Genomic DNA, 26,177 nt, shown 5'->3' on the forward strand with positions numbered 1-26,177 from the left:
GAAAATCCCCGAGGAAAGTGGTGCGCGGCGCTGGCCCCCTCGGGCCACCCCGCTGCCCGGCGCTGCTCTCCGCGCCCGCCCGCGCAGCTTCCTGCCCGCGCCCCGCGCCGCTAACCACGGGCTTTACCGCGCCGCCGGCCGGCGTCACGCGCGTGGCGCCGCACCCTCCCATTGGCCGCGGGCCCTGCGCGCGCACGGGGCGCGCCGTGCGGGCGGCGCCGAGGCGCGGGCGCGGCGGGATGGCGGGGCCCAACGGGGACCCGCACGTGGCGGGCGGCGGCCCCGACGATGAGGACGGGGACGGCGGGGACACCTTCGGGGAGGAAGGTGCGTGCGCGGGGCCGAGCGGGGCCGCCGCCACGCTGGGGAGACCCAGCGGGGCCACGGTCTGGCCTGGCCCGGCCCCGTGGGTTGCGGGTGGCAGAGCGCGGGTGCGCTCAGATGTCCTGCTGGGAGCGGTGCCCCGCGCCTTGGGTGTGCCCCGTGCCCGGGGTGTGCCCCCTGCACAGCACTGAGGGGCTGCAGGGTTGGATTCGTGCCCAGCCGGGGAGCCCCGAGCTCTGCCGTGCTGCCCCTGAGGTGGTTGGGTTTTTTTTTCTTGTGCAGAGGTGATTCTGTGGCTGCGCGGATGTTCAAGGAGAAAGAGGATGTCAAGGTTGTGAGACCACTGGGCAGGTCGCGTGGGCAGATGAGGGAGAAGTAGGCATGCGTGGAAAAAGGGAATTTAATGCAGATAGCTTGGTAAATTCCACTTTGGAGTGTTTCTACAGTGCCTGGGTCTGAAATTTCTGATGCTGTCCTGTCCAGTTAGAACCAGCTGATGGAGGAAGTAAGAGCAGAGCGGAACTGTAATGCAGACATAAAGGTCACTTAAAACTGGAACTCTGTCACAGTAAGCACTTTGCTACGCTTCTGTTGAAGGAGGTGAAGAGTTGGGTTCTGCTGTTTCCCAAAATATCGTTCAGTTTCCAGATGTGGAAACTGGCTCACACAGGTGGATTTCAGAGCTCTCTGGGATATACCTGCAGTGACAGAAGGATCACTTCTGCCCTGAAACACCCCAAGAGTCGTCACTGCTTTGCATCATCACAATGATTTACGTTTCACACTTTCTGAAGAGCTCAGAGACACATTGGCTGTGATAAAGTCACTAAATTAGATTTACATCAAGTCTAATTAGGTTGTTCAGCTTGTGATCAGCTGATTTCTGTGCAGTAGCTGGTCAGAGAGGGCTGCAGTTGTAGAACACTTCCTTGAGCTCAAATAGAAACCTTATTTTTGTCAGCTGTCCTTGTAAGAACACAGAGGGGTTAATGCAATTGCCACACCCCTGGTCAATGTTTTCATTAGGGAATGTGGTTGTTTCCACAAAAATCCACCAAGCTTGCAACTAATGGAAGGCAATATTTTTACAGCTTATTTTTAAATGGTTACATTTTTTTCATTTCCCAAAGCTGCACAAATTATATGGCCTTTGCTTGGGCTTTAGGCACTGAGAAAATTGGGCTCCTGCTGTGATGGCAGACTTCTTGCCAAGCTGAGGAATATCCCTTGTCTCAAGTAGCTACTGTGTCTGCTTGGGATGTGCTCACCATTTCACTGGAACGTGGTGCATCACACTGAAGGAGAGCTCTGACTCATGGACATTCTCACACACCTTGAAGCAGGGTTTGGAAAATACTGCTAACTGGCACCTTTTTAGAAAGCCTGTGTTTGTGGGATTGGTTTGGAAATGTGAGGCCAAACTTTTATAAACAAGCTCAACTGCAACACACACAGTTATCCAAAGAATTAAACCTGTAACGCTCTGTGAACAGCTTCAAGGTGGTGTAAGAAAAGGAGGACAATTTTTTTTTTATAATTACACTTTTCCTTAGCTATTAATATTGCAAATGACTGCAATGTTTAAATATTCACAGTTCTTTTAGAGCTGCTGGGAATGGCAAGGCCTGGGCCCGGTGTGCTGGTGCACCAGGGAACTTTTAATCAGTAGGTAAAAATAGAAGTAATAATCATCCTCTATAACTTCAGCTGAATTGAGTACCCAATAGAATGCACAAAAAAAAAAAAAAAATTACTCCATCAAAACTGCTTTTGAAAATGCCCATCAATACCTGATGCAATAAATACAAATATAAAAGGTACCAGCCTAACATGACACATGAAAAATGAAGGGCAGAAATCAACAGATTAATTTCTGTTGGGTTGTACTGTTCCAAGTGCCTGCTGGTTTATTATTTATAATCAGCTAATGAGAGTTGGCAGCTGATTTCCAGCACTGATCCAGAATTTTTCTGAAACACAAGCACTCATTTCAAAGAAACATTCCGTGCCCAGGGGTCACAGCTCCACAACCGCCTCCCTACTCACCCAGCCCCTGTGGCTTCAGGAAGGAAGTTGGGATGGCTCCAGGTGGGGTCCCTGGAACCCCCTGGGGTTCCTGAGTAACCCCAGCAGAGGTTTTGTCTTGTCTGTTTTTTTCAGTTTGTTTGTTATTCTTTAGGATTGTGTGAATGTTGCTTGGAGTGATGCAAAAGCAGGTGTTTCATGCAGCAGCACAGCACTCTTCAGCTGATTAACAGTGTTAACACTGTGAAATGCCCTTGTAAAGGCAAACTGCTGCACTTGAAACTAATGCTGTGAACAAGGAACTGTACCTGGGGAACCGACTGTCAGTGATCTGGGTTTAATCTGAAGTACCCAGAGCCTTAATGGTGCGTGAAAATCCTGAGGCTGAACTTGGTGCCCCACACTTACCTCCCTGTGGAAGTCACAGTGCCACTACCAGCACCTTTGGGTCATCCCTGCTCCTGCCACAGTCAGGTTCTGTCAGCCTGACCCCAGCCAGGCCCTCGGTGAAACACATCCCAGCCTGGGAGCCTGTCACAGATAACTCACAGAAAGTAAACACTGTGACATGCTCCCCAAAACCCTGCACCATCAGGAAAGATGATGCCAAAGGCAGGTAAAAAGGCTGACTTGTCCTTGGGATTTCTGTGGTGCTGTCAGCAGTGAGCCCGTGGCCAGCTGTTGGTGTGTGAGATCCAGGGCTGGCAGGTGTGCCCACAGTGGCTTTGGAGTGCCCAGGTACCTCACCTTAGACCTTGTTAGCAGTGCCAGTGCTCCCACTGGCCGTGTTGGATCAGGGAGCACAACCCATGCAGGATTCAGTTGTATTTTACTTCACCCACCCAGGGCCAGATAAGGCACAGCCCGAACGCTGTGGGCGTGTCGTGCCAGAGCTCTCACTGCCTGCAGTGACAACACTTACCCTGTTCAGCCTCTCATTTCCCTTCCTTTCAGAATATGCAGCAATAAACTCTATGCTGGACCAGATCAACTCCTGCTTGGATCACCTGGAGGAGAAGAACGATTATCTGCACACCTGCCTGAAGGAGCTGCTGGAGTCCAACCGCCAGGCCCGGCTGGAGTTCCAGCAGCAGAACGAGCAGCTGAACATGGGAGCTGATGGACAGGGCCCCCAGCCTTCTGCCTAGTGTGTGACCACAGACTCTCAGCTGGGGTTGCTGAGGGACTTTTACTGCTCACCAGTTTAATGTAAAACTTGAATAGAAGAGGTGCCTCGTGCCTGTTACTTGTTCCTTCCCGTGATTGTGTCCTGCCATTCACCTCCATGTTCTGTTTTCCTTTAGCTGTGAGAGGAGCAAAGCACGTGGGTGGCTGTAGAGCTGGTTCTTTCTACTCCCTGGCACTCACAGGTGGTTAAAGCTGGTTGCCATGCAGGTAGTTTGCAAGCAGGCCCTCTTCACAAAGAGAAGTGATCTTTGCTCTCTTGTGCTGTTAAATCCCCACAAGGAGTGTTATGGCTTTTGCCTCTTCCCTCAGGGAAAGCACAGTAGGCAGGGGCTGTCCTGACTCCAGGCTTGTCCCAAGTGTAACTCTGGTGACAGCCATGGGGAGGGAGACCCTAGGCCAGCTCCTGCCTTGAACCTACAACTTGTCCCTCAGTCACATTAACTCTGATGTACCAAATATTGGCACGTGGTCCCAAACCACTGGATGCTTCCATTCCCTGCCAAGCAGATAAGCCCACCTACCAGGGGGATGATTTTGCTGTTATAAGTGGGAGCTGCCCAGCTTCTCCAGCTGTTGTTCCAGACTCCAGTGTGGAGAGCAGCCTGGTTAGTCCCCACCACAGCAGCAGCTCCAGAGAGCAGAGACAGGGGCCTGCCTGCCCTGGGATGTGAGCAGAGCCCTCCCTGGACATTCTCACAAGGCATGAGTCATCTGTGATCTTGTCAGGATGGCCTGGGGCCAGCACTTTGAAGCAGTTGAAGCAAGTCTTACTGTTCTACTTCTGTAATGTTAAAGGAGTTGTTTTTGGAAAGTTAAAGAGGTTATTTATAAGAAATCTGTTTTATTAAAATCAGTTTGAAACAAAATTTGTTCCTGAGAGTCTCCACTACGAGAACAGACTAGATTAGGCCTTGTAGTACCTAGAAAGGACCAAGGTGCACATTCCTGCCTAGCTTAGGACGCAGTGCTTGTCCAAGAGTGTGTCTTTGAAAGGAAAGGGTGCTGAGAAACAAAACTGAACATAACAGCCTCCCAAGAGAGAAACTTCTCTGCCTGGAAAGGAAATGATAGGGACTACAAAGAATTCGTAAGTCTGTATCCATCTACTCCATGAACTTTTCCTCCTCTGGAAATCACATTACCATCTCCCTTCAGGTTCAACAGTCCAAGCCTCAGTCCTTCCACAGAATTAATTGCTGTATCCCAACTGTACGAGTAATAACCGACACCATCCTGTATTAGACACGCTAAAGCCAGGCTTATTTATTCTTAAAATAAAAACAGCAGTAAAGTTGAAGGTTTTGCTCTATTAAAAGACTCAGAAAATAAACATTTCCAGCAAATATCATATGTAAAGGGCTCTCCTTTAAGGCCACTCTATCTGGGTTTGCGCCTAGAAGAGCGTCTGCACCCAGAGGCGAGACCGGCTGTCTCACCTTTGGCGAGGGAGGAAGGCTCTGCCTCCTGGCCTGCATCTGCTGCCTCGTTCTGTCCCAACCCTCCTCCACTCCCTGGATCCTGGTGGTCAGCTGTGCCTTCCCTTTCCCTGGCTGTGTTGGCTTCCTCCTGGTGTCCCAGCAGCTCCCCTGTGGCGTGGCTCTCCCGGGAGAACGCGCGGGCGGCACTAGTGGCAGTGGACTTGCTCTCTTCCTGTAGATTTTCTTCTTCTACAACCACGACACCACACACGTGGTCAGTCACGCTGGCCAGGCTCTGGCCCTCTGCCCCAGAGGTGGCCAGCTCACCCTTACCCTCCAGAGACCTTGGAGTTTGTTCCTGCAGGGCTGACAGCTCCGTACCCTCCTTGTCTGTCCCACGATCGTCATTCACCTTCTCGCTGGTACGTGCTGTTGTAGCAAGAGGCTGTTTTGGATCATCCAGCAATTGGGAGCTGGAGCCCTGGGAATGCAAAGGAGCCTCGGGGTAGGCAGTTGTGGCACGATGCCTCGCTGCCTTGTATCTCTGCAAACACAAACAAACCACGGTGAGAGGGGAGGCCAGCTCAGCTCCTGTCACTGCAGCAAAGCAGCAGCTGCTCCAGGAACACCTGTACAAAAACAGTGGTGAGTGGCAGGGGCACGACCCGTCTCGGCAGCTCCTGGCCTGGCTGCTGAGGCTTTCAACACAGAAAGGTCAGCTCCTGTGAGGAAAAGTGGTGATATTAAAAACTGAAGTCCTTCTCACATTACTTAATGCTGAGCGAGTGCATGGCAGCCTGCGGCTCCCCAGACAAAAATCATGTTCTGGCAACTGTTAATCTCGGTCAGACTCAGGACTTTGTAGATGTAACAGTGCAAGTGACAGCTCCTGCTTCAGCTACTGCCAGGACACCTACCCTGGGCACGTGAGGCTCTGCACCACCCTCAGCTACAGGTGAGATTTAATGTTTATCAGCCAAAGCAAGACTTAAGTTAAAAGCTTAATATTTCTTCATTCTGTTGATACAATCTGCACAGTCAGTGGAACTGTTGACAAGAAGACTGAGATATCAAGAATATCTTGTTACAAGGCACTGAGGTTTTCCACAGAATAAAAGGTAACATCATCAGTAAAATTACTTATTTGCACTCACTATCATGATGAACCAGTAGAGGTCTGTAAAGAGATTAAAATGGCTACTAGCCATGTTCTAGACCAGATTTCAGGAAAACAGCAACTCTCTGTGGCTAACACACAGCAGGAACCTGGTCTTCAACACCCAGAGCTTGAGCTAAAGGAACAAACCAAAGCTCACCCTTTTCCACAGCCGTTCCCTCCACAATCCACTCCCTTTCAGGTGCCTCCTGAAGGGCTCCTTGAACTGGCACAGGCCATTACACCTGACAGTTCAAGGAAACAATTCTGAGCCCAGTGGCTTTCACCAGTCTGCAGTGTGGAATTATAGCCCATCAGACAGGCAGCTCTACACTGTAATTCAGGTTATCACTGCAGGCTTGTTCTTTCTCTGCCCTCAAATGGTGGGAAATGCACAATATCACATTGCACTGGAACTGGATCAGTTGGGTCAACGTTGTACCCAACCTAAAGCAGGTACAAGCACACAAATTCATGTTCAGTGATGCTGTGAACTGCCCCAACAGCAGACAATTCTTTGCTTTGAAACCCTCTGCTAAGCTACTCTACTGAGAATACCCCAATATACAACAACAGTGACAAAGATTTAACTCAGACTGCGACAACTCTGAGGCAACCCAGGTAGCCAAGAGTAATAGATATCTGGCTGCAGATATTTAAGGTTCAACTCTTCTCATAAAAAAATTCCTCCAGGTCACTCTGGCATCCATTTGAAGAGCATCTGATTTCAGCTCTAAGTGGGCCAAAAGAGTGACATAAGTGACTGCTGCTGCAGTTTCACTCGAAGCTGATCTAAATCAAGCCAGGAAAACTTCAAGGCTGATTCCTTCACTCCTGAAATGACTACTGCAGGAGTGGGAGAGGATGAGCAACCATGAAGGAACAGCTGTGGTCTCCTGCCATCCCAAATTCACTGCTCTAAGTGCTGGCTTCTGCAGCACCCCACCTCTTGCTGGAGGCAGTGAGGGCTGACTAAGAATAGTTTCTTCTATCTGAAGACCAGAAGAAAAACATGAAGTTTGGGGGGTTCAGGGATGGGTGTGTGTGTGTTTGGGGTTTTCTCAGACACTTTTAATAAAGCTTGTAGGGAAAACCAGCAGCTTTTGGGAGCAGTGTGGGTACAGGCAGAGGACAAAGGCGGTGTGGGAGCCTCTCTCCTTGCCAAGGTCAGCAAATACTGCTCTCCCACACAGGCAGGGCCCAGGCAGTGGTCACAGGAGAGGTCAGAGACTGTGCAAGCCCTGTGTACCCTCCACAAGGTACTAATCCAGGCCCCTCACCCCCTGGCAAGTCAACAAGGACAGAACGATGGAGGCAGATTCCAGGCCAGCCCAGTAGGAAAAGCTTTAGATACAAAAGCAGCAAGGGGCAATAGGGCTTCTTTAGGTGGAGCCAGAAAAGCAAAGGAACAGCATCAGTTGGCAGAGCTTTGTGCTAAGGAGTTTCTAGGAAAGGGTAGCAGACAGACAGACAGACTTCCTCTTGCAGGCTGACCCTGGGGACAAACGGACTCCCACAGCTTGTAGATTCCATCACATGGTCTGTAATGTTACATTTCCAGACTTGTAAGGCTGAGTATCTCATTTTACCAGGCCTCTTCATGGATGAATTACACCCACAGTTTTGGCTAAAGGAGCTGTTCCTGCAGGATCACAGGAGAAGATGCACCAGCTTTCTTTACAAGAACAGCCTCTGTCCCTTGTTCTTACCCACCTTGACCCATCTGTCTCTGGTCTAACAGAAGAGGCCTAGACTGAACAACAGACTCCACAGGTTCAGCAAACAGAGCAGACACTCTGAGGAAGATTCCCAGCCAGAAACGGGCAACAAGATGACAGCAGCAGTAGCTGGGAAGCAGGACTGGACTGGTTTAGGTCTACAGGGGTGATGGGAGACAAACACAGAGCACAGCAGGAGAGAACTATGGCACAGTGGACACCGAGGATGATGGGAATGAGCTGGAGACAGGACAGCTAACGGGGCGGATTCGCTGGAGAGACACGCACGGGGGGGAACAAATGCCAGGCCATGCAATCGCCAAAGGGTCTGACCTGAAAGTTCTCAAAATGCATCAGGGACTTGCAGTGTGCGAGCCGGGCAGCGGAGTCGCTATGGTAGAATTTGTGACACAGCCTGCAGAGGTAACCTGCGACGGGGACCAGAAAATCCAGGCCTGCGAAACGGGAGGGGAAGGGAAATCACAGATCACATTGAATGGAACTCAAATAATGAAAGCATGTTAAAAGGGGGAAGGGGAGTGGGGGGAGAAAAGGAAAAGTGGAAAGCTTTGCTTCTGTTAATCAGGGGATTTGCAAGATGACTTGCTGAATATCTCGTCTTACCATGGAATGGCTGGGGTTGATATTCAGAGAGAAATCTGGCTGCCAGAGCAAAGAAACTACACAGAGCGTTAAAGGGGGGAAAAAGGGAGAAAAGAATACAATGGAAAACTACAGAGAACATGTGATCCAATGTAATGGGATCAAACCAAGCAGAAGACAGCAGGCACGCAAGAGGAACACGCAGAGAACATTCACAGCATGAATCATTATTCCATCTGCCACACGATAGTGGAAGGTTACAGCGATATGGGAGATTGGTGTAAACAGAGCTCTCCTTGGGCACAAACCAGCCTCTGCAGAGCTGCCCTCCTCACAACACCGGTGAGGCTGGAGGTTTGAAGTCAGTCACTTACGGGGTGGGGACCAGACACAGCCATCTGGAGGCACCACTGCCCACCAGGGCAGCAGCACAGCTGAGGAACTGCTGGGTGCAGCGTGGGGTGTCTGAAGCACAGGAAACATGCGCAGTTTGGGCTCTAGCAGAGAGTTTGATACTGTCAGTGCTGCTCAGTATCTCTGTGCAAGCTGCATTTCTGTTGGAAAGCATTCCAATCAATATGCTTTCCGACTCCATCTTTCCAGAGCATCCCTCATTTGCTACCTACTTTCTTCAGTACTCCTGCCCTACTTGTTCCATGTCCTACCTTAGAAAAGTATCTGGCTCTCATCCTTTCTTCTTCAAAGCAAAAGGCAGCTGACAAACATCAATCACAGCCTTATGTTTTATCACACAATAATAAAGCAACGTTTGGTCTCTTCTCCAGGCAGCAGTGACCTGCACCACTCCAGTGCAGCTGCTGGAGCACCATGGCCCAAGAAGTCATTATATCAGTAGGTAGAGACCAGCCTCTCTTACAGAAATAGCATGTGGCCAGAGAAGGCTCTGTGGGCCTTTGTGCTTAACTCTGCTTGCTTACCATAGGCTGTGTCTGGACAATACTTCTCACTTCCTTCGTAATCCTCCAAAGACACTTCCTTCAGCCCAGTCTGGAAACCAAAAGAACATTAGTGCCTCCTGTATCTATGGCAATTCCCTCCCTGGGCTCTTGCGTTTTTCTGATAAGCTCAGGAGCAAAACCAGAGGATTAACATACCAGAGACAGAGCTGCACAGCATCTGGTCAGGGCCAGATGCGAACCCCAATGTCAGCAGGCCACTTCACTACAAGGGTTAAAAATTACCATTTGCACTCCAAGCCTGAAGTAGCTTAGCCACGTCCCTCCTTCTTGGTAACTGGGAAAATATTTATTGAGATAAACCTCCACACATGTTTGCTGTGAGCCCCAGGTGCTGCTGGGCCATTCAAAGAGACTATGCCAATGTCTGCTTGTGCTCCTCAACAACAAGGTAATGTTTGAAGACAGCAGCAGGAGCTGCACAGCACAGCAGAACCCCCTCCTGCATCCCACACATAGTGCCTGATTCTGTTTTGCATCATTCTGTGCTCTGGAAGAACCCCAGAGCCCTCACCTTCCTGCTGTAGAGTGCAAAGTCCACCAGACTCTTGAAAGCCTAAGCTCAACCAGCCAAGACCAACTAAGTCTCAAGAATCCCATAGCAGATTCCCAGAGAGGTCATTCTTTCTCCTTTTGCGTGGCTTACCTGCTTGGCAGCAGAATCCTCGTTCTCCATCGGCACTACATCAGGGTCTTCCTCCTCACCAGCTCCCCCCTCCTCCTCCTCCTCTTCCTCATCATCATCTTCAAAACAGCCAACAGCATCCACAGTGATCAACTCCTCTGAATCTTCTGGGCTGCCCAACTCCTTCTCTCCCAGCCTCACCTGTCAGGTACAGAAAAGAAAGACTGGATCGACTCAACCGTGGAAGAGCCCAAGCCCTGGACAGACTGCATTTGAGGAGCAGAAGGGACTGCAAGAGGGGCACAAAGCGATCTCCCTTCACGACACACCCAACTCCTCGTCCCTTTTTCCCTCAGTTGCTTTTAAGCTCTAACAACTGAAGTCCAGCAAAAGGTGAAAATTAAATCAGGGCTGGAAGAACTGCACATATTCCTTTCAGCCCTGCAATAGCGAGGGTAGCAGCCCCCAGACCTGCACAGCTCTCCACCCAGGCAGTGTTACCTCTTTGGCTTTCTGTTTGTGCTCAGGGGACTTCATGTGCTCCACGAACTTGCGAGGGGTCTTGAAGTGGCGGCTGCAGACAGTGCAGAAAGGACGAAGCGAGCGTTTGGCCAGCTGAGGAAAGAGGCACAGTTCCATGAGTCAAGAGGCACTGCTTGGGAGGAATGCAGGTGAATCTTGAGTGAAATGAAGTCAGCCCTGCATCTAAACCAGGGAGATCACAAAGACAATAGTGTTTTCAGCAGAAAGGACTCCCTAAGTCTTATCCACCAAAAAGATGGAAAGCACGCAGAGCAAAACTAAGCGTGTCTTACAATTCCTCCCCTAGAAGCCAATAAATATGCCAACATGCCTCAATCTTAGGTTGAAAAGGCTGCCCACTATTCAACCGATTAGGTGAGTATGATAAACCATATTTATTGACAAAAGTCAATTACACACTAGAGGTGCTTCAGGCCACACTGACACGTCATGACAACTAGAAGCTCCAGCAATGCCAGTGACCAGAGGTAGGAGGTAACACAGCAGTGCCTTTAGGCAGGATGTTACTGGCAGAACTTTATGTGCATCCCTAAGCTCCAATCACTTTTCCTTTGCTGCTGGGGAAGCAGGAGCTGCCAGACACTTCCACTCAATCCCCACAAAAGGTCAGTGCAGAGATGAAACCCGGGCTGTGGCTGTTACCTTGTGTTCCTGGGTCCTGCGATGTTTGATGAGATCCCCCGTGAAGTGCACCTGGCACGTGTTACACCAACGCTGCTGGCTCTCTCTGAAGTGACAACAGACAGAGCTCTAAGTCACATCTTTTCACATTCTCCACGGAATACTGCAGTTTGCAATCTGTCCTTGGCATTGTTCTCCCCACTGTTCCTGTCTTTATGGCCTCGGATTTACCTTCTCCCCTTCCCACCATTGCTTTAGCTTGTGCTGACAGAAATACACCAGATAAAACAAGTCTTCAATCTGATCTACTGTATTAAAAACTACACAGGTCAAAGTCACCTCTGGTATCCTTCAGCAGGATAGTTGCCTGAAGGAGTTAGCCCTGAAACCAGAGGGATTTCATACCTCACCTAGAACTCAGGGGCACCCTCGTGCAGTGAGGGATTTTAGAACCCATGTAGGGCCACGTTCAGATAGTTTTCTAGTGCAGATCAACACTTACCCATCTTTTTCTGCTAGCACCTTCTGCTGCTTCACCATGGGCAGTAGTGAAACAAAACAAACATTGCTCATGTGCTGAATCTCCCCAAGTCGCTGCTGGTGCTGAATCCCAGCCATGTGGGACTGGAAATTCTGAAAGAGAGGTGAGGAGAAAAATCCATTTAAATGTATTCAGTATACAGAAAATAATGGGTATGAGCTATTCTTTCCTTTCTTTTGACTGCTGTTTAACAATGAAATGGTATAAAAGCTTAAGAGCATGGCTGCCTGTGGATCCACCCACATTCTCTCTTCTAGCAGGATGCTTGCCAGCTCTCAGGAGAGGTTTATTTTATCTGCATGCTTGTCATCATTTTTTATGTTGCTTGTTCCTGAAGCATGAGCCCTTGCTAACAAGTCTCCCGCTGCACCTCCCCATGGCAGCCAGCCACCTCATTCCCATCTCCTGACCACCAGCATCCCTGTCAGACCTGTGCACTTTTACCTGCTGACTGCAGCAGTTGGTCTTGCAGATGTAACAGTAGAATTTAAGGACTGATTCGGGGTTGGGATCAGCTGTGCCCACCTCACAGGCCCAGTGCCCTGGTTTCAGAGCTGTTGTACTGATAGCTCTGCTCTCACTGCTCTGCTGAATGGTCACCTTCAGTGAACCTCCAGAGCTCAACACCTGCCAAAAGAAGGAGTCAAGATTAAGTCCAATCTCTCAGTAGAAGACACGAAAAGTTACACCTGCTTTTTGTACGTCACCTAAGCTCTCTACCCTTTAGGAAAATGCGTTTAAGCTTGAACCCACATGGTGCTGATCAGAATTACTCTCATAACACTCCTCCTCCCAAAGCTGTTAGATCAGTGATTGCTGTGTCACAGCACCAGGATTATTAGCACAGATGGATGTTTCTGCAGCCTCTGCAGTCACTGTTTGACCCAGTCTCTGGGGACTGGAGCTACAAACAATTCTTGGTAAGGGACATAATCAGCTCATGTTTCTCCACTGCAAAACTAAAGGTAACTCAGGACAAGACCTGATGGAGTCAGGAACTCAGGCATGGGCAGGATGATACATTTGATCACATCAACAAACATCCCTAATTATGGAAGTCTGATTCACATCTGAGGTTAAATCTTTTGTCTGCTCACAGGATAAGGTCCTGGTTTAACATCCAGCACGTGGGCCACGTACTTCACGCAGAAGACTCTCAGGTTGCATCTTTAACACCATCACCAGAATTTTTTTACACCTGCTCTTCAGCAACATGAAAGATGTATTCAGCCATGGCCCTCCACACATATATTTTTAAGTAACTCTTTCAACTTGCCATTTTTCCAGATGAATACTGAAATCTTAACATCCACATCCCCCCATCCACAGCCAGCAGCAGGTGAGGAATGGGCCAGCAGAGGTACAAAAGCAGCAAGTCAGAGCAGACTGCGCACTAATTGCAGACATATTATGCCTTATTGCCAGGGACAACAGCTTACAGCAGGAGACAGAGCTCCAGACGTGGGTGCCAGCTGGTTCCCAGTGGCAACGGGCTTCTCCAGGATGGAGGGGGAGGTTGTATGTTCTGCACCACCCCTGCATGGAGCGGTGTCTGCTCACCTCAGGAGCCTTCGGTTCCTCGCAGAATTTCCTCTCTCTAGAGGGATCTTCGGCTGTGTATTCCTTTGCACTGTCTGCACCTAAGAAGGGAGAGTCCTTTTAGCTGCCTTAAGTCAGAGTAGCAACAGTAGAAAAAACAAAGCAGCAGGTGAGTGAAGTCAGGGAGCTTTCCTCACAGTGCCGTTGGCCATCAGCCAGCTCACAAACCTTTCTCCAAAGAAATCCCTTCTTAGAGAGGGAAATTTCCCATCATTTGCATTTGGCAGGTAACATATTTTGAGGGGCTAGATTTGGATTTGGTTCCTAGATTTTATCCTCCTTTCCCCATCCTGTATGACCGGAGGAGGGACATTTCTGATGAGACCCATGGGATCTACAGAGGCAGTTCCAGCAAGGAGTGCCCTAAAAGTACAAAGGACAGGGTTCAGCAACTCACCATCAGCTTGCACGTGGGCGCTCGAGACTCCTGCTTTCCTGCTGTCTGTGGCATCCTCTAACGCAGAGTCCTCAGTCACACTTCAAGGATATCAAGAAAATAACCTTATTTGCCATGTTACAGACAAGAGATTCAGGAGGCACCACCAAGGCATGGGCTGGGTCTAAGCTACCACACTCTCCCCTAAGCCCCCAAATCAATAAGCTACTGGAAGTGGTATTTCAGGCAAGAACTTGGCAGAAATAAATAAATAAAACCAATGAAGAGTGGGTGTTCTAGAACAGATTCAGAAACAGCTGCCAAATAATCTGGACAAGAAGGTTACGACTGGTTTTTTTGGTTAACAGCCCTCTCCTGCAAGAAGCCTGCAAGGAAATAGGTTCATCCAAGAAATATTTTTAATGAGAGCTCTGAGAGCTCAGTCCTGTCATGACTGGTGACCTGGACCGTGCTCCTGGCTGCTCTGTGCACGAAGGAACGGAACTGAAGGAGTTCTCCGTGGTGCCTTACAGGGATTTCACCATAACTGCCTGCTCTAATCATACCACTCATGTTTCATTCCAGAGCCCCTACAGTTCTGCTTGTGGGGGAAGCAAAAACTGTACAAGATGCAAATCAAAAGGACCTTGCTTTGTTTCATTTGGTATTGGTGATCTGCTGAGGAGAGCAAAAGCTCCCGAGGGGACTGCTGACAACGGATGTTTGACTTCCAGAGGGCACAAAGTGTACTCTGCAGCCTCTTTCTCCTTCCCCCATTTTTCCAGGAGGACTAACACTTTTCACCGTGGCTTGACTATCTGCTCTGAGGGCGGCTCGAATTCCCACCTGCTGGTGTCCTTCTGCCAACAGGGAGCAGCACCTTCTGCACAAGCAAGAGGCAGGTACCGCATCCCGTTACCCAAACACCACCCCCCGCCCCCGCGTAAATTATCAGATTGATCCGTGCTAATGTAACTGGGTTACACGGCTATAAATACGCAGCAGGGTTTGGGCAGCGCAAACACGAATCCAACAGGAGTGGCTGGCATTAACATTATTTGTCAAGTGCTGCCAGCAGGCTCAACACTAACTGTACCACACACACAGATGGTGCCAGCACTCGGGGCGAGGGGTTTGCAGCCTGAACTGCAAATGCAAGGAGCGATCTAAGGGAGCAGAAGCCACCACGAGCACGATCGAAGGAGGGAATGGTGTTCTGTGGATACTTGTCACCCCATGCTAGAAGTGGGTGTGCAAGGAGGGCTGGAAGATGACTTGGAATGAGGATGTTGTTCCAGGTATACAGATGGTACAAAGGAGCAAAGGCAGAAGCGGGAAAAACCTGAAACGAAGAAGGAGGCTGGTATGCCTGGCTAAAGGGAAATGGAACAATGCAGCGTGAAACAAGTTGATGACACGGATGGGGAGAATGTCCTTGTCATCTGTGAAGGGCAGTATGAGAACAGTAAACTATTTTTTTTTAAGATATCCATCATCTTTCATTGGAAGTTAAAAGAAACACTTAAAAAAAAAAAAAAAAAAAGCTAAGGAATGATCTATTCTAGGTAAATACCAGCCATAATATATGCATCAAATCTGGCAGTCCCTAACTGCTGCTTAGGAAAGGATTTTCCTAATAGCAGGCTTGCTGCAGTGAGAGCTGTCATTCCTCACACTTGATTCTTTTTTTCAGTGCATGTAACAGGACTTTGATTAATACCCTGCTAAATATTAATGTAATTAAAATTAAATTAGCTTTGGCAAACAGATTAACAAAGCACACACTCAAATGTATTCGACCTAGCTTTAATTGAATTTATTCACTTTCTTGCTAATCAGAGTCCATAATTCACGGTGGTCCCTGCACACACAATATTTATCACTCTTTAATGTTTTACTTTGATGTTTGGATATTACATTGCTCATGCAATCCTGGAATATTCTCCCCAAAGCTATCCATTAATCTCTAATCTACAGATGGGAAACAGCAAGGTGAAGAAACTTGTCCAAGAGCAGGCGGTGAATCGCTAACAGGGAAGATAAGAGGACCCAGGAGTCCTGACTCATCGTCGTTAACATATGTTGGAGAATTCTCAAATCAATGCCTCCAGAAATCTGTATTCACTCCCTCCTCTTCTCCCTCCGCACCAGCTAAGGGTGACAGCTCTGGGAGAGGAGCAGCCCCGGTGCAGATGGCACATCCCACTAGATGGCAATGCAGCCCTGCCTGTCCCTCCTGCACCCTCGGGATGTGGGGAGTGCCGGGCCGGGCCTGCCATGGCCGGCGTGCCTGCCTGAGGCACATCCCTGCGGATAATAGGATTGCCTCGGGCTATTTTTACCCAGCAGACAGAGGTACTGGGAAGACAATCTTTGCAGAAGGGATACAGAACTCAGCACCCATGGAGACAGGCTTGGGTACTTGGGAGTATTGATTCCCTTTATCATCCCTCAAAATAAACTACCCTCTCCTACACTTACTGTAACCTAACATGTTCCAAAGCTTTCCCTCTCTGCTCATTTTGATTTTTGACATTTAGGGAAGAAAATTAAAGAAATATACCAGAATAGAAAAGAACATCTCTGCTTCTTACAAGGATCCTGGCAGGAGAACACACGAGCAAACTCTGCTTTGTTGCACATTTAGATGAGCTGCATCTCTGATTTTTCATTCCCAGAGCTGGGTCACCCCTTGCAGAGACCTGACAAGACTCAGCAAGCATCATGACATTTTCTGAATTGTTCATAAGCATCTGAAATACCTCTCATATGCTACACATCAGTCCAGTCCAGTCCAGCCCTAATTATCAGAAAATAAAATCAGACAATAATTCTAAGCTCAGGAACTATCTTAATACCCCATTCAATAAATACCTCTTCAGTCTTTTTGCTGCAGGCTCAGTGTTCAACACAGACTCTGTTGGAGTTCTTGGCTCTGCAGGAACACAGAAGGAAATGTCCTTAGCAAAGCAGACCATGCCACCTTGAGCACGTTCCATAACTCAATGGCAAATGCCATAAGGCTTGTTAGAGCAAATAATTCTCAACACTCGCTTATTCTGAATTTGAGAACTGCACTGACAAGGTTAGATAATGACCTCAGATGTTTTTAATTGCAATGGCACAGTGTGAGGTGTTGTCAAAACAAAAGAAATCTATGTTTATGTCCACTAAGTGGCTCTCAGTCCTGTATATAAGTGACAAGAGCCCTGATTATGGGAACATTAATACAAGCCAAGGTGGCACATCTACCTGACAGCAACCACTTAATCAGGTAGTTTTCACCCCTGCATATACACTGGTCACCACCTCATCATATGCCTGCAGTTTTAGATTGGGCACTCTCCAGTCAGAAATGACATTCCCACATCTGGGTTGTATCCGACATCTGAGACATTCAGTGCCAGCACTTTCTGTTCTGACAACTGGAGCACAAGGACTCTTTCAACTCATCTTTTCCTCAGCGTGCTCGTTGCAACTGGTTCTGCTTTATGTGTTTGGCTGCACGAGATGTTGAGTTCAACACGGGTAAGGCAATGAGCAAAAGCTCTAATTTCAAACCAGTTTTCTTTTTCATCCCCATCTTAAACGGGCTTTGCTGCCAAAATGACTTCTGAGAGACTTCCATGCAAGAGAGATGAAGCAGGCTCATAAAAAAATCAAAAATATCCAGGTAAGAGTGGTACATGAAGCACATAGCAGAGGGCTATCACAGGCAGTTTAAGTATTTACAATTAGAAAGAAACGTAGCTGACCAAGCCTAAAATCATCTCCAGCCTTTGCTGCAGGACTAGTCAAGAGAAGTTCATAGTATCTACAAGCACTTATTTTCTTATAGGCTCCTCCTTACCTGTGGATGGTGAGGAATTGTTCTGCTCTGACCCTGCTTGCATTCCCTCTGGGATTTCCATTTTCTCATCACCTTGTGTCTGAGACGAAGAACCAGGATCCAGTTCCCGCTTCCTGTCAGGGACCCTCTGGAAGTCCTGCAATGGACAGAGAGTCACTGCCAGCTCTTGGTCCTCAACACACCCTGCCCAAGGCACCAGAGCTTCCCTGTGGAGCAGGAACAGGAATACCAATACGTGGAAATGGAAAGGAATAGATGGTTTACAAAGACTGCCCTGCTCTAGGCAAGTTTACATGGTCAGACAGAGTGAATAACCTAAAATAATCTCTCTTTTTTTGACCCTGGAGAAAGGACAGTCCAAGAATGAAAGTGCACCTTATCCACCACATCTTTTTGACAGAAGGGGATGAAATATGCAAAAGCTAATCTAAGAGGAGGAAAGTAGCAGCTAATTAACCCAAGAACGATTTTCAGGATACAAAAGAGGTCTTAATGGTGGAAAGTGAAAAAGGTTTTTACAAAACAAAACAAAAAAATTGCAGATTTTACAAAATCCACAAGAACAAATATGAGCCTGATCTTAAAAAGAAGGAAAACAGCCCAAAGAGGCAGAATGCCCTTGGTAGGAGCAGGTCATTTGGGAACAACAAACTGCTTTAGAAGAGCAAAGCACTCAGCCAGGATTTCTTCTGTTGTAATCACTTTGAAGCTGGTACTTCTAAAGGCTCCTTTTATATCTCAGGTTTAAACAGTTCTGCTACGAGGAATTCTCTCTCTTGGGCAAGCGGTGACACGAACCCTTTGCATCATAAATGTAAATATGGACCACGAAAGCCTTCGGGATGGAATTATTTCTGCGTTCCTGTGTCAGCAGCACGGTGCAAAACATCATTTTCTTTGTAAGGCTCTCTCCCCTCTCCTTTGTACTCCGCCCACAACAATGTCAACAGCTCGAGTACAAAAGGAGCACGGATCTCTCCAGCGGTTGGAAACCTCAAGCCCACCTTGCGGAAGGTCCGGTTCTGCCGCTGGAAGGGAAGGCTGGGGAAGCCCAGGCGGGTTGGCTTTAAGGAGACCCCAACAGGTGGTGGTCCCAGGAGGGAATGTCTGGTAGCCTGAGGGAAGAACTGCTGCAGTGCTGGCGCTGTCATGTTAAATCCACGCAGGTTTCCTACGGAGGCAAACACAGAGCGTGTCACCACCCTGAGCTGGGCAAAGGGAAAATATTCCACCTGTACAGGCAGCAGGCAGAGAGGGAAAGGGCTCCTCTGCCCTGTATGGGTGCTCTATGCTCTACCCTTTTCAGCACACACAATGATTTGATGTGATAGCAACCATTACTATGGATCAGGCTATTTAATTATAATTGTCACTGCAGGCTAAGATCATTACAGCAATTATCTGATCTGAGCACGCTAACACTTGCAACAAACAAGGGCTCATTTGGCAAAAACTCTCTGTAAAAAAAAAAGGAAAATTCACCCCCCATTTCTGCAGCTGACAGCTCACACTGTAGCAGGGATGCTGTTTAGCAGAAGCAAGGAACGGTGTTTCATTTAAAACAACACTGGACTTCTCAAATGAAAGATCCCACAGCCCTCCCTGCCACCTGGCTGTCATGCACGCTCAACGTGTCAACCTCGCCTCTGACACCCGAGACTCTGCCATTTCCAATTATAATGCTCTGCTTTCTGAACAGCTCTTTTCAGCATCCACAGGCTATTAACTAAGTCTCAACAATTTCTTACAAAGACAGTCCTTGCCATCCCCATTTCAGGAGTGAGGGAGTGGAAAGGCCCAGATGCCTCAGCTACACCCTCAGGAGCTGTCCATCATTGTGGGAACCCGGACTTCAATTGCTGGTTTTTCTCTCTCACTTGAATTAGTGAATACTCCAGCTTTTTAGCAGCTCTCGAAAAGGGGAAGCAAAGTCTGGAGACAGGCACCCAAAAAAACCCCAAGCTTTTTCTTAAAACCCTGCAACACAATAGGAAGCAGTCCCCATGTTTGTCTCTGAAAGTAATCTAATCTATTATTACTTCCCATAAATAATCCCTTACTGTGAAAGGACATAGCTATATTAAAAAAAAAAAAATCTATAAGCCAAGAAATCATCTTCTGCTCTCGCTTTGGTACCTTTAAAGAACCACATATCCATTTCAACTTGAAGTATTTATCTTTTCCTATTCCCACTGCTGAAGCCACACGCAGCCACTGAATTATTTATGCTGATGTTTCCCAGGGACAGAAATGCTACAGCATCAGATATTCTTACATGTAACCAAAACCTGAATGACCAAAAATATTCAGATCCCTAAGAAGGGCCACATTAAGACATTGGCAACCATACTGCATGTTACCTGTGGCTACCTGGTGTAGGTCAGTGAAAGAGAAGTCATTTCAACTCTGGCATGCAGAGGTGAAAAGAAAAGGAGACAAGCACTAAGACAAAGCGCACTTAGAAGTGTTCATTAACATACCTTATCCTGCTCTATCTAATTAGCCTCAGGTTCTCAGCACACTATTTAAATACAATTTCTCAAGAAAAGGTTTTGCTTCATGGAAAAGGCCAGCCCATGTTGATATCAAACATATCTGCAAGGAGTGAGGCTGACTGGAGTCAGACTTTCCCCAACCAACAATAGATACACTCCAATCTTCAGCGTGTGGCTTGTCCTTTCTCACTTCACTTTCCCTACAACCTGAGAGAGATCTGTGGAGAGCCACTGGAGTCACTAGAGAGCCCTCTCTTTAAATGGGCAAGAGAGAACAAAAGGAGAGTTAGCGACATGCAGAATAAATCTTTTGTCTTCACATCTGGGCATGATTCACAGGCAAGATAGAAATTGCAGGCATTAATCTAGACCAGGCACCTGAAAACTGTCCCAGGTACTGATTTGCTGCACTGAAAAGAGCTGACAGGTTAAGACATGAGCAAAAAATAATAACATAGCTTTATTCCTATTATTTTTACATTAGCAATGCTATTATAAAGGCACCTTCATAGATGTGTTTTGAAAAAACATATGGCAAAAACCAAAGAAAAATCCACTTGTGGAAACACAGTGATGGGAGAATAGTGATATTATTCACCAGAGAAATGACAGTCGTTTCAGTGAATCAAAATTTCACAAGACAATTGAAGCCCAAACTGTTTTTCAACACAATATATTTTATTTGTTTGTACTCCACCAAGTTTGGACCAAGACAACTATCTACTGCAAACAAGGTTAGTGCACATGGAAAAGATAATGAAATAAACTGCTTTAACCTTCTAACCAAGAAAGACAAACAAATAATAAAAACTTCAGCGTTTTATCTAAATATATTGATGACAAAATACTTGCTCCATCACGTCTTAAGAGGGAAGGTACGTGTTTAGTATCTAACCTGATACCTTCTAATGCTATTCCCAGCTGCAAATAGTTTGGCCACTGAAGAACCTCCGTGATGTGGACTAGGGACAAATTTAAAGGTGGGGGAAAAAGGCAACAAACGGAACTGCCAAGTGCAAGAAGTGCCCTGGTTCAGCAGGAAATAGCCCTGCTGTGGTCTGAGTCCACGAGGATGATTAAATAACTCCAGTAAGCGTTTCCCATAACGACAGTACCTTGCATCTGCTGCATGAGTAAGGCCCGCTGAAGCATAGGATTGGCATTGAGCAGCGAGGGCTGATTTGTTGCCCGTAAGCTCAGCATCTGTTGCTGTTGCGGCGGCGGCAAACCCCTGGAAAAGAAGGCATAAATCGTGAGAGCCCAATAAAAACTGCCCCCTCTGATTCCAGGCACCAAACAACCATAAAAGAGAGGAGGAAACAGCTGAAATGCCGATATATGTGCGTGAAGAGACGCTGTGCAGCAGCACTGTATCCTCTTTCTTCCACTCTCCTGGAATTTCCAAGCTGACAGATTGTCTATCAAAGAATTTTAGGTCAGGGACAACTCCTTAGCACCAAGCCCACATGAAGCCTCCAAAGCAGCATAAAAAAAGCCCAGGAGCTGACTGCAGTTCTACAGAATTATGCAGCACTCGTCAGGAGAAATGAGTGATCTAGATCAGCAGCTACATTTAACAGGACAACAAAAAAGAAGCCCTAAAAAACAGGGAGTTTTCTCAGTAGCTTAAAGCACATTTTCCCAAAATCAACACCTCCCACACGGAGCCAGACAGGTCAGAACTGTCAATGGTGCCCCCTAACTGCAAGAACCAGATGGAAAAATAAAGCAAGGCCTTCATATTTAAAACACGAGGAGGAAGAAGCGAGCGGAGAAGAACTCTCCGGTTCTAAGGAGGGTGGAGCAGACGTGAGAGAAAAGTCTGAAGAAACTGGCAGGCACTTATTTAAGCGATTGCAAGGTCAGGCCCACCTCTAAGCACGACTGCTGACACAGCTAAATCTGTCAGGGCTGAAAAGAGGCACAAACACGATCGAAATATCCACCCTGACAAAAAAACCCCAACCCTCTTCAAAGAATTCACAGCAGCTCATCTTCACATTTGCTGCTCTAGATTGTTCCAGTCTCGGAGCTGAGATATTTATACCACAAAAATCGTACTTTTAAAGGTGCAAGATGCAGCCGTGCTCTCTAGCAGTCGGCCCCTTACTGGCATTTTAAGAGCAGCTTTGTTTATTGTATAAGACATATGAAAATGGTAAAAAGATTTGGAGGTTCATATTTCTGGTAAAACAGAAAAATTCCCACATTGACCTCAGAGACAAATGCCTTATAAGGATAAAGTAATATAATAATTTCTTAAATAACAAATTAACTATATTATTAAATTCACACCCCATTGCTTTAAATTTGCAGAGCACAAGGCTTTAAAGGTAACAGTAAGTGCAAATAAATGTGTTATTTCAGAGAATTTGTGTTGGTTCTACAGATCTCAGCTCATCAGGGACATCTGCTCCTCTCTGAGTTGTTTTACATTTTGCCTTTTTTTTTTTTTTCTGGAGAACCGTGGTTATTTTCTGGCAGATGTCATTTCTCTTCACAAACAAAACACGATTTTCTCCATCCCCTCCCTGCCCCACCGCGCTCAGCCACAGCCTCAGCGCCGGTGCCACTGCAGAAATAAGTTCCATCACCTCACCCAGGCCAGCACAGAACGAAAACAAATAAACAGCTTAAGTTCAACAATAAAATAATAAAGTGCTCGCGTCTACCGAGGGTGGCTCTGCCGGGTTTCTGCAGGAGAAGGCGTTTTCCCCGAGCCCCGGCTGCCCTGCCCTGCCCGCCCCGAGGGGCGACGCTCGGCCCGGAGCATCCACCCACCCACCCACCCACCCAGCGGCTCTGCCCGGGTCACCCCGCGGGTCTCGGGGACTCCTCGGCGGGGCCGCCCCGGACAGCGGGCAGGGATCCCCGGAGCGCTGAGGGGACACGGCGGGACCCCACACGGGCCGCCGCCCGCCCTCCCTCCCTCCATCGCTCCCACACCGCGACCCCTCGCTGCCTCCAGCCCCTCGGCTCTGCCCCGGTCAGGCCCGCTCCCCGCCCGCCTCCCTTTGTCGCCTTCCCCGCCGGGGGAGGGCAGCCCCGCACCCGCCCCGCCGAGGCAGGGAGGCGGAGGAGAGCGGTCCCCCGGGACAGGCCGCGGATCCCCGGCCTCGCGTAGCGGCGCTTACCGGCCTCCCTGCTGCGCCGGGGGGTGGTGGTGCTGCTGCTGCTGGAGGAGGTGCTGGAGCTGCAGCAGCTGCTGCTGGAACTGCTGCTGGTTGAACATGTCTGGGGAGCCCCGAGCGGGGCGAGCCTGAGACAAAACACGGGAGGGCGAGGGAGGCACCGGCTGCGGGGCTGGCGCGTATCAGCCCAGCAGCCATTGAGCAGGGGAGCCGCCGCCGCCGCTGCCGCCCATTCATTCACTGAGCCGAGCCCCCCCTGCCGCCTCCTCCTCCTTCCCCCCGGGGTCATCGCAAGCGGCAGCCTGTGGAGGAGGTTTCCAAACCCCACCTCCCAAAACCTGCTCCCACCCTCCCCTGCCCGCGGCGCCCGCTCCCCGCGGCGGGGCCGTGCCGGGACCCGCAGCCCGTTCCCTTCGCCTCCCCGCCCCGCACTCACGGCGCAGCCCGCGGCGATCAGCGCTCCCCGCCCGCCGCCTCCATCTTCCCGCCGGGAACGAGAAGCACCTGCCCGGCCCCGCTCCCCGGCCCAGCCCAGGCGGGAGGCAGCGCCTTCGGCAGGGCTGCAGGACCCGGCCGCCCCCGAGGGGCTGGGGATCGCCCCCGGAGCCCCCGCAGCCCCCGCTCAGGTGGCCCCTGCCCGCAGCACCTCCATTCCTCATTCCCCGCACAGGGGCGGGAGTGAGGTCCTCTGTCCCTCGGGAGGGCTGGGAGGGGATGGACACCATCTGCCCGGGGCTGGGCAGGGAGTGGAATAAACGGCTGCAGGGGGGGAGCAGATGGCATCCAACAGCGTGGGCTTTCTCCTCTTTGTGCTTTTTAAAATAGTCCAGGGGAATCTTTGGTAATCATCTCGCCAAGGAGATGGAAAAAACCTAACGCAGCCTCTGGCCATTCGCTGTGGTCACGTCTTGGCAAACCTGCCATGAGAACCTGGAAGAAAACAAACGGGGACTTACTTTTGCAGTATTGGTTTGTGCTGGAGGCTGAGATGACTTTTGTAACCGGTCTTTTGTTTTTTTTTTTGGGGGGGGTGGGAGGGTGTTGCAGCAAAATCTTTCCTGCAGCACCTGTTTTCCATAAGAAAATGAATTTTAAGGATGTTCAGTACACACAGCCTCTGTGTGTATGTATGTATGAAAATGTACTGTGACTGTCATTTCTTCTTATACTAAACCCACAAGGGTAAAGATGTGTTTCTGCTCTCTGCTATTCCAGAGAATCCATCCTGAAATAATTTACTTTATAGTCTAATTATTCATGCCAATAAAGACTACTTGATTCATGAAAGGCCTTGGAATTGATTTTTAGCTGAAAGCATTGTAAGCTGAACACAGACAGTTACTGGTGATATACAGTTAGCATTAATAATTTTCAGTGCAGCAGCATATGTTGATTTTTCCTTTGGGCCTTTTTATACCATCCTGATTTTACAATAATCAATTTGGAGATGACCATCCATATTAATCAATGACGGGCCCTGTTCGTGCCCAGAGTCCTTTACCAGGTCACAGCTGTCTGCACACAGAGAGAAAATGCTCTCCTGTTAAGCATGAAAGCCTAAATGTCATCCCAGGGAACACACACACGGAGCAGAAAACATGCATGGAGTCTCTTTCAAATCATTTTGCATAGTTGATCCTCTGCCCCTGTAATGGTGCTGTTAGAGCAGCCACCGGCCTGGCTGCTTTGTAGCAGTGGGGGAGAGGGTTAATCCTATGATCCCTGTCCATATAACATGAGCCAGACCTGGGAAAGACAGAATTCTCACATAGATAAATGTTAATCTGCAATTGGTGTCTTATGTTTTTAATTCTACAACTGAAGTTCTTGTGTTCTATATATGTGTGACATTTGGAAATCTACAAAGCATCACATTAATGAAACATGCAGGTAATTAAGTGTGTGGGTTTTTTACCATTAGATGTTATGTTCTGACATAGTCTAGAGGCTCCCCTCACAGTCTGGGCTTTCCTGCATACAAATCATTAAATAAACAACCTTTTTCAATTTATGAACAATGCAGAGATCTACTGCACTGAACACAAATCTGGACATGAATTTAGTTCTGTGCCTGCACAACCCAAGTCAGGATTAAGGCTGTGGGAAGCACAGATGTCCTGTCTCATCAACCTACAACCCAAAGATTGATCTTCAGAGATGCCTTTATGTGCCAGACATGAACATCACACCTACCAGAATCCAGGAGAGAAGGTTCCAGATTCAGCTAATCACACTGTTCAGTTTGAAAGTCACAGAGATGTAGGATAACTGCAGAAAATCTGGTTAGGATCCCTTCTTTCACTACAAGCAGCAAACCAGCATGTCATGAGTTGACAGCCAAAGGGTACTTACTGTCAGTGCCCACTGAGCATGAGTACACACACCTTGACCTCCCATCTCCCTTTTGGTTTTTTTGCCTTCATGAAACATCTCCCTTTCAATTATTAAGCAACTCACTGTGCAGTGGTAAATACAGGTCATAATATGAGAATACACAGAACCTTAAAAACACAGAGCCACAGTGCAGACCAGACACTATCACTCAGTAACAACCCCGCTATCCTTGAGGCTTGGGGGTGGCTACACAAACACTGTGCCTTATTGACTGTGGGAATGAATGAAACAGGAGAAGAATTGGAAGTTCAAGGTTAGAGGATGATCCAGGAAGTGTCCTGCAATACAGAGACTCATCAGCGGAGCTGTAGATCATAACTACAAGGCAACCCGCACTACACCTCTGTCTGATTGGATCAGGGTTATGAAATGCCTTGGCAGATAAGAGGACAGACCACATGAATGCTTTTAATTCAGGAGCTGGGTTGTATTATATAGCCAAGTTTTTGCTGGGCCGTATAAATTTGTTCCAGGACCAGATGAGGCATGCAGATAACCAGAGACTTCTAATTTCCAGCACATGACTGCGCTGTGCAGTTGGGTGTTTTAATGTTGGCTTTTGCAACCCTTGGTGAAGCCACGTTGCTTTTGAA

At 48.4% G+C, this 26,177-nt stretch overlaps 2 protein-coding genes across 4 annotated transcripts; one reads left to right on the forward strand and one right to left on the reverse strand.

Annotated features, from left to right (window-relative positions):
* The first annotated feature begins 204 nt into the window (after window positions 1-204).
* CUNH9orf16 (chromosome unknown C9orf16 homolog) lies at window positions 205-4,834 on the forward strand. Its single transcript, XM_027877786.1, has 2 exons — window positions 205-327; window positions 3,304-4,834. Exons 1-2 carry the CDS (start codon window positions 240-242, stop codon window positions 3,495-3,497), a joined length of 282 nt encoding a protein of 93 aa, XP_027733587.1. The 5' UTR covers window positions 205-239; the 3' UTR covers window positions 3,498-4,834.
* Window positions 4,359-25,120, reverse strand: CIZ1 (CDKN1A interacting zinc finger protein 1). Of its 3 annotated transcripts, none has more exons than XM_027877783.1 (17): window positions 25,106-25,120; window positions 23,194-23,318; window positions 21,175-21,290; window positions 18,569-18,735; window positions 17,565-17,700; window positions 16,589-16,649; window positions 13,736-13,815; window positions 13,300-13,379; window positions 12,184-12,366; window positions 11,701-11,831; window positions 11,220-11,304; window positions 10,536-10,649; window positions 10,056-10,235; window positions 9,371-9,440; window positions 8,163-8,284; window positions 5,289-5,436; window positions 4,359-5,204 (listed from the first exon to the last, which is right to left on the reverse strand). In XM_027877783.1, the coding sequence occupies exons 1-17, from the start codon at window positions 25,106-25,108 to the stop codon at window positions 4,915-4,917; spliced, it is 2,091 nt and encodes a 696-aa protein (XP_027733584.1). In that variant the 5' UTR covers window positions 25,109-25,120; the 3' UTR covers window positions 4,359-4,914. The 3 variants fall into 3 exon arrangements, with proteins under 3 accessions (XP_027733584.1, XP_027733586.1, XP_027733585.1); XM_027877785.1 differs by lacking the exon at window positions 25,106-25,120 and adding an exon at window positions 23,627-23,739 and having other exon boundaries at window positions 5,289-5,499; XM_027877784.1 differs by having other exon boundaries at window positions 4,774-5,204; window positions 5,300-5,499.
* Window positions 25,121-26,177: the final 1,057 nt, after the last annotated feature.

Source organism: Empidonax traillii, unplaced genomic scaffold (genome assembly GCF_003031625.1).
Source record: "Empidonax traillii isolate 1590-97213 ecotype Southwest subspecies unplaced genomic scaffold, ASM303162v1 scaffold34:size3740991, whole genome shotgun sequence".
Classification (NCBI taxonomy): Eukaryota; Metazoa; Chordata; class Aves; order Passeriformes; family Tyrannidae; genus Empidonax; species Empidonax traillii.

Coding starts and splice junctions, on each gene's coding strand:
- CUNH9orf16 (XM_027877786.1), top strand. CDS start 240: ATGGCGGGGCCCAACGGGGACCCGCACGTGGCGGGCGGCGGCCCCGAC. Junction 328..3,303: donor GGACACCTTCGGGGAGGAAG/GTGCGTGCGCGG, acceptor CCTTCCTTTCAG/AATATGCAGCAATAAACTCT.
- CIZ1 (XM_027877785.1), bottom strand. CDS start 23,291: ATGTTCAACCAGCAGCAGTTCCAGCAGCAGCTGCTGCAGCTCCAGCAC. Junction 9,441..10,055: donor AGGATTCTGCTGCCAAGCAG/GTAAGCCACGCA, acceptor TTTGGTTTCCAG/ACTGGGCTGAAGGAAGTGTC. Junction 5,205..5,288: donor AACTCCAAGGTCTCTGGAGG/GTAAGGGTGAGC, acceptor TCGTGGTTGTAG/AAGAAGAAAATCTACAGGAA.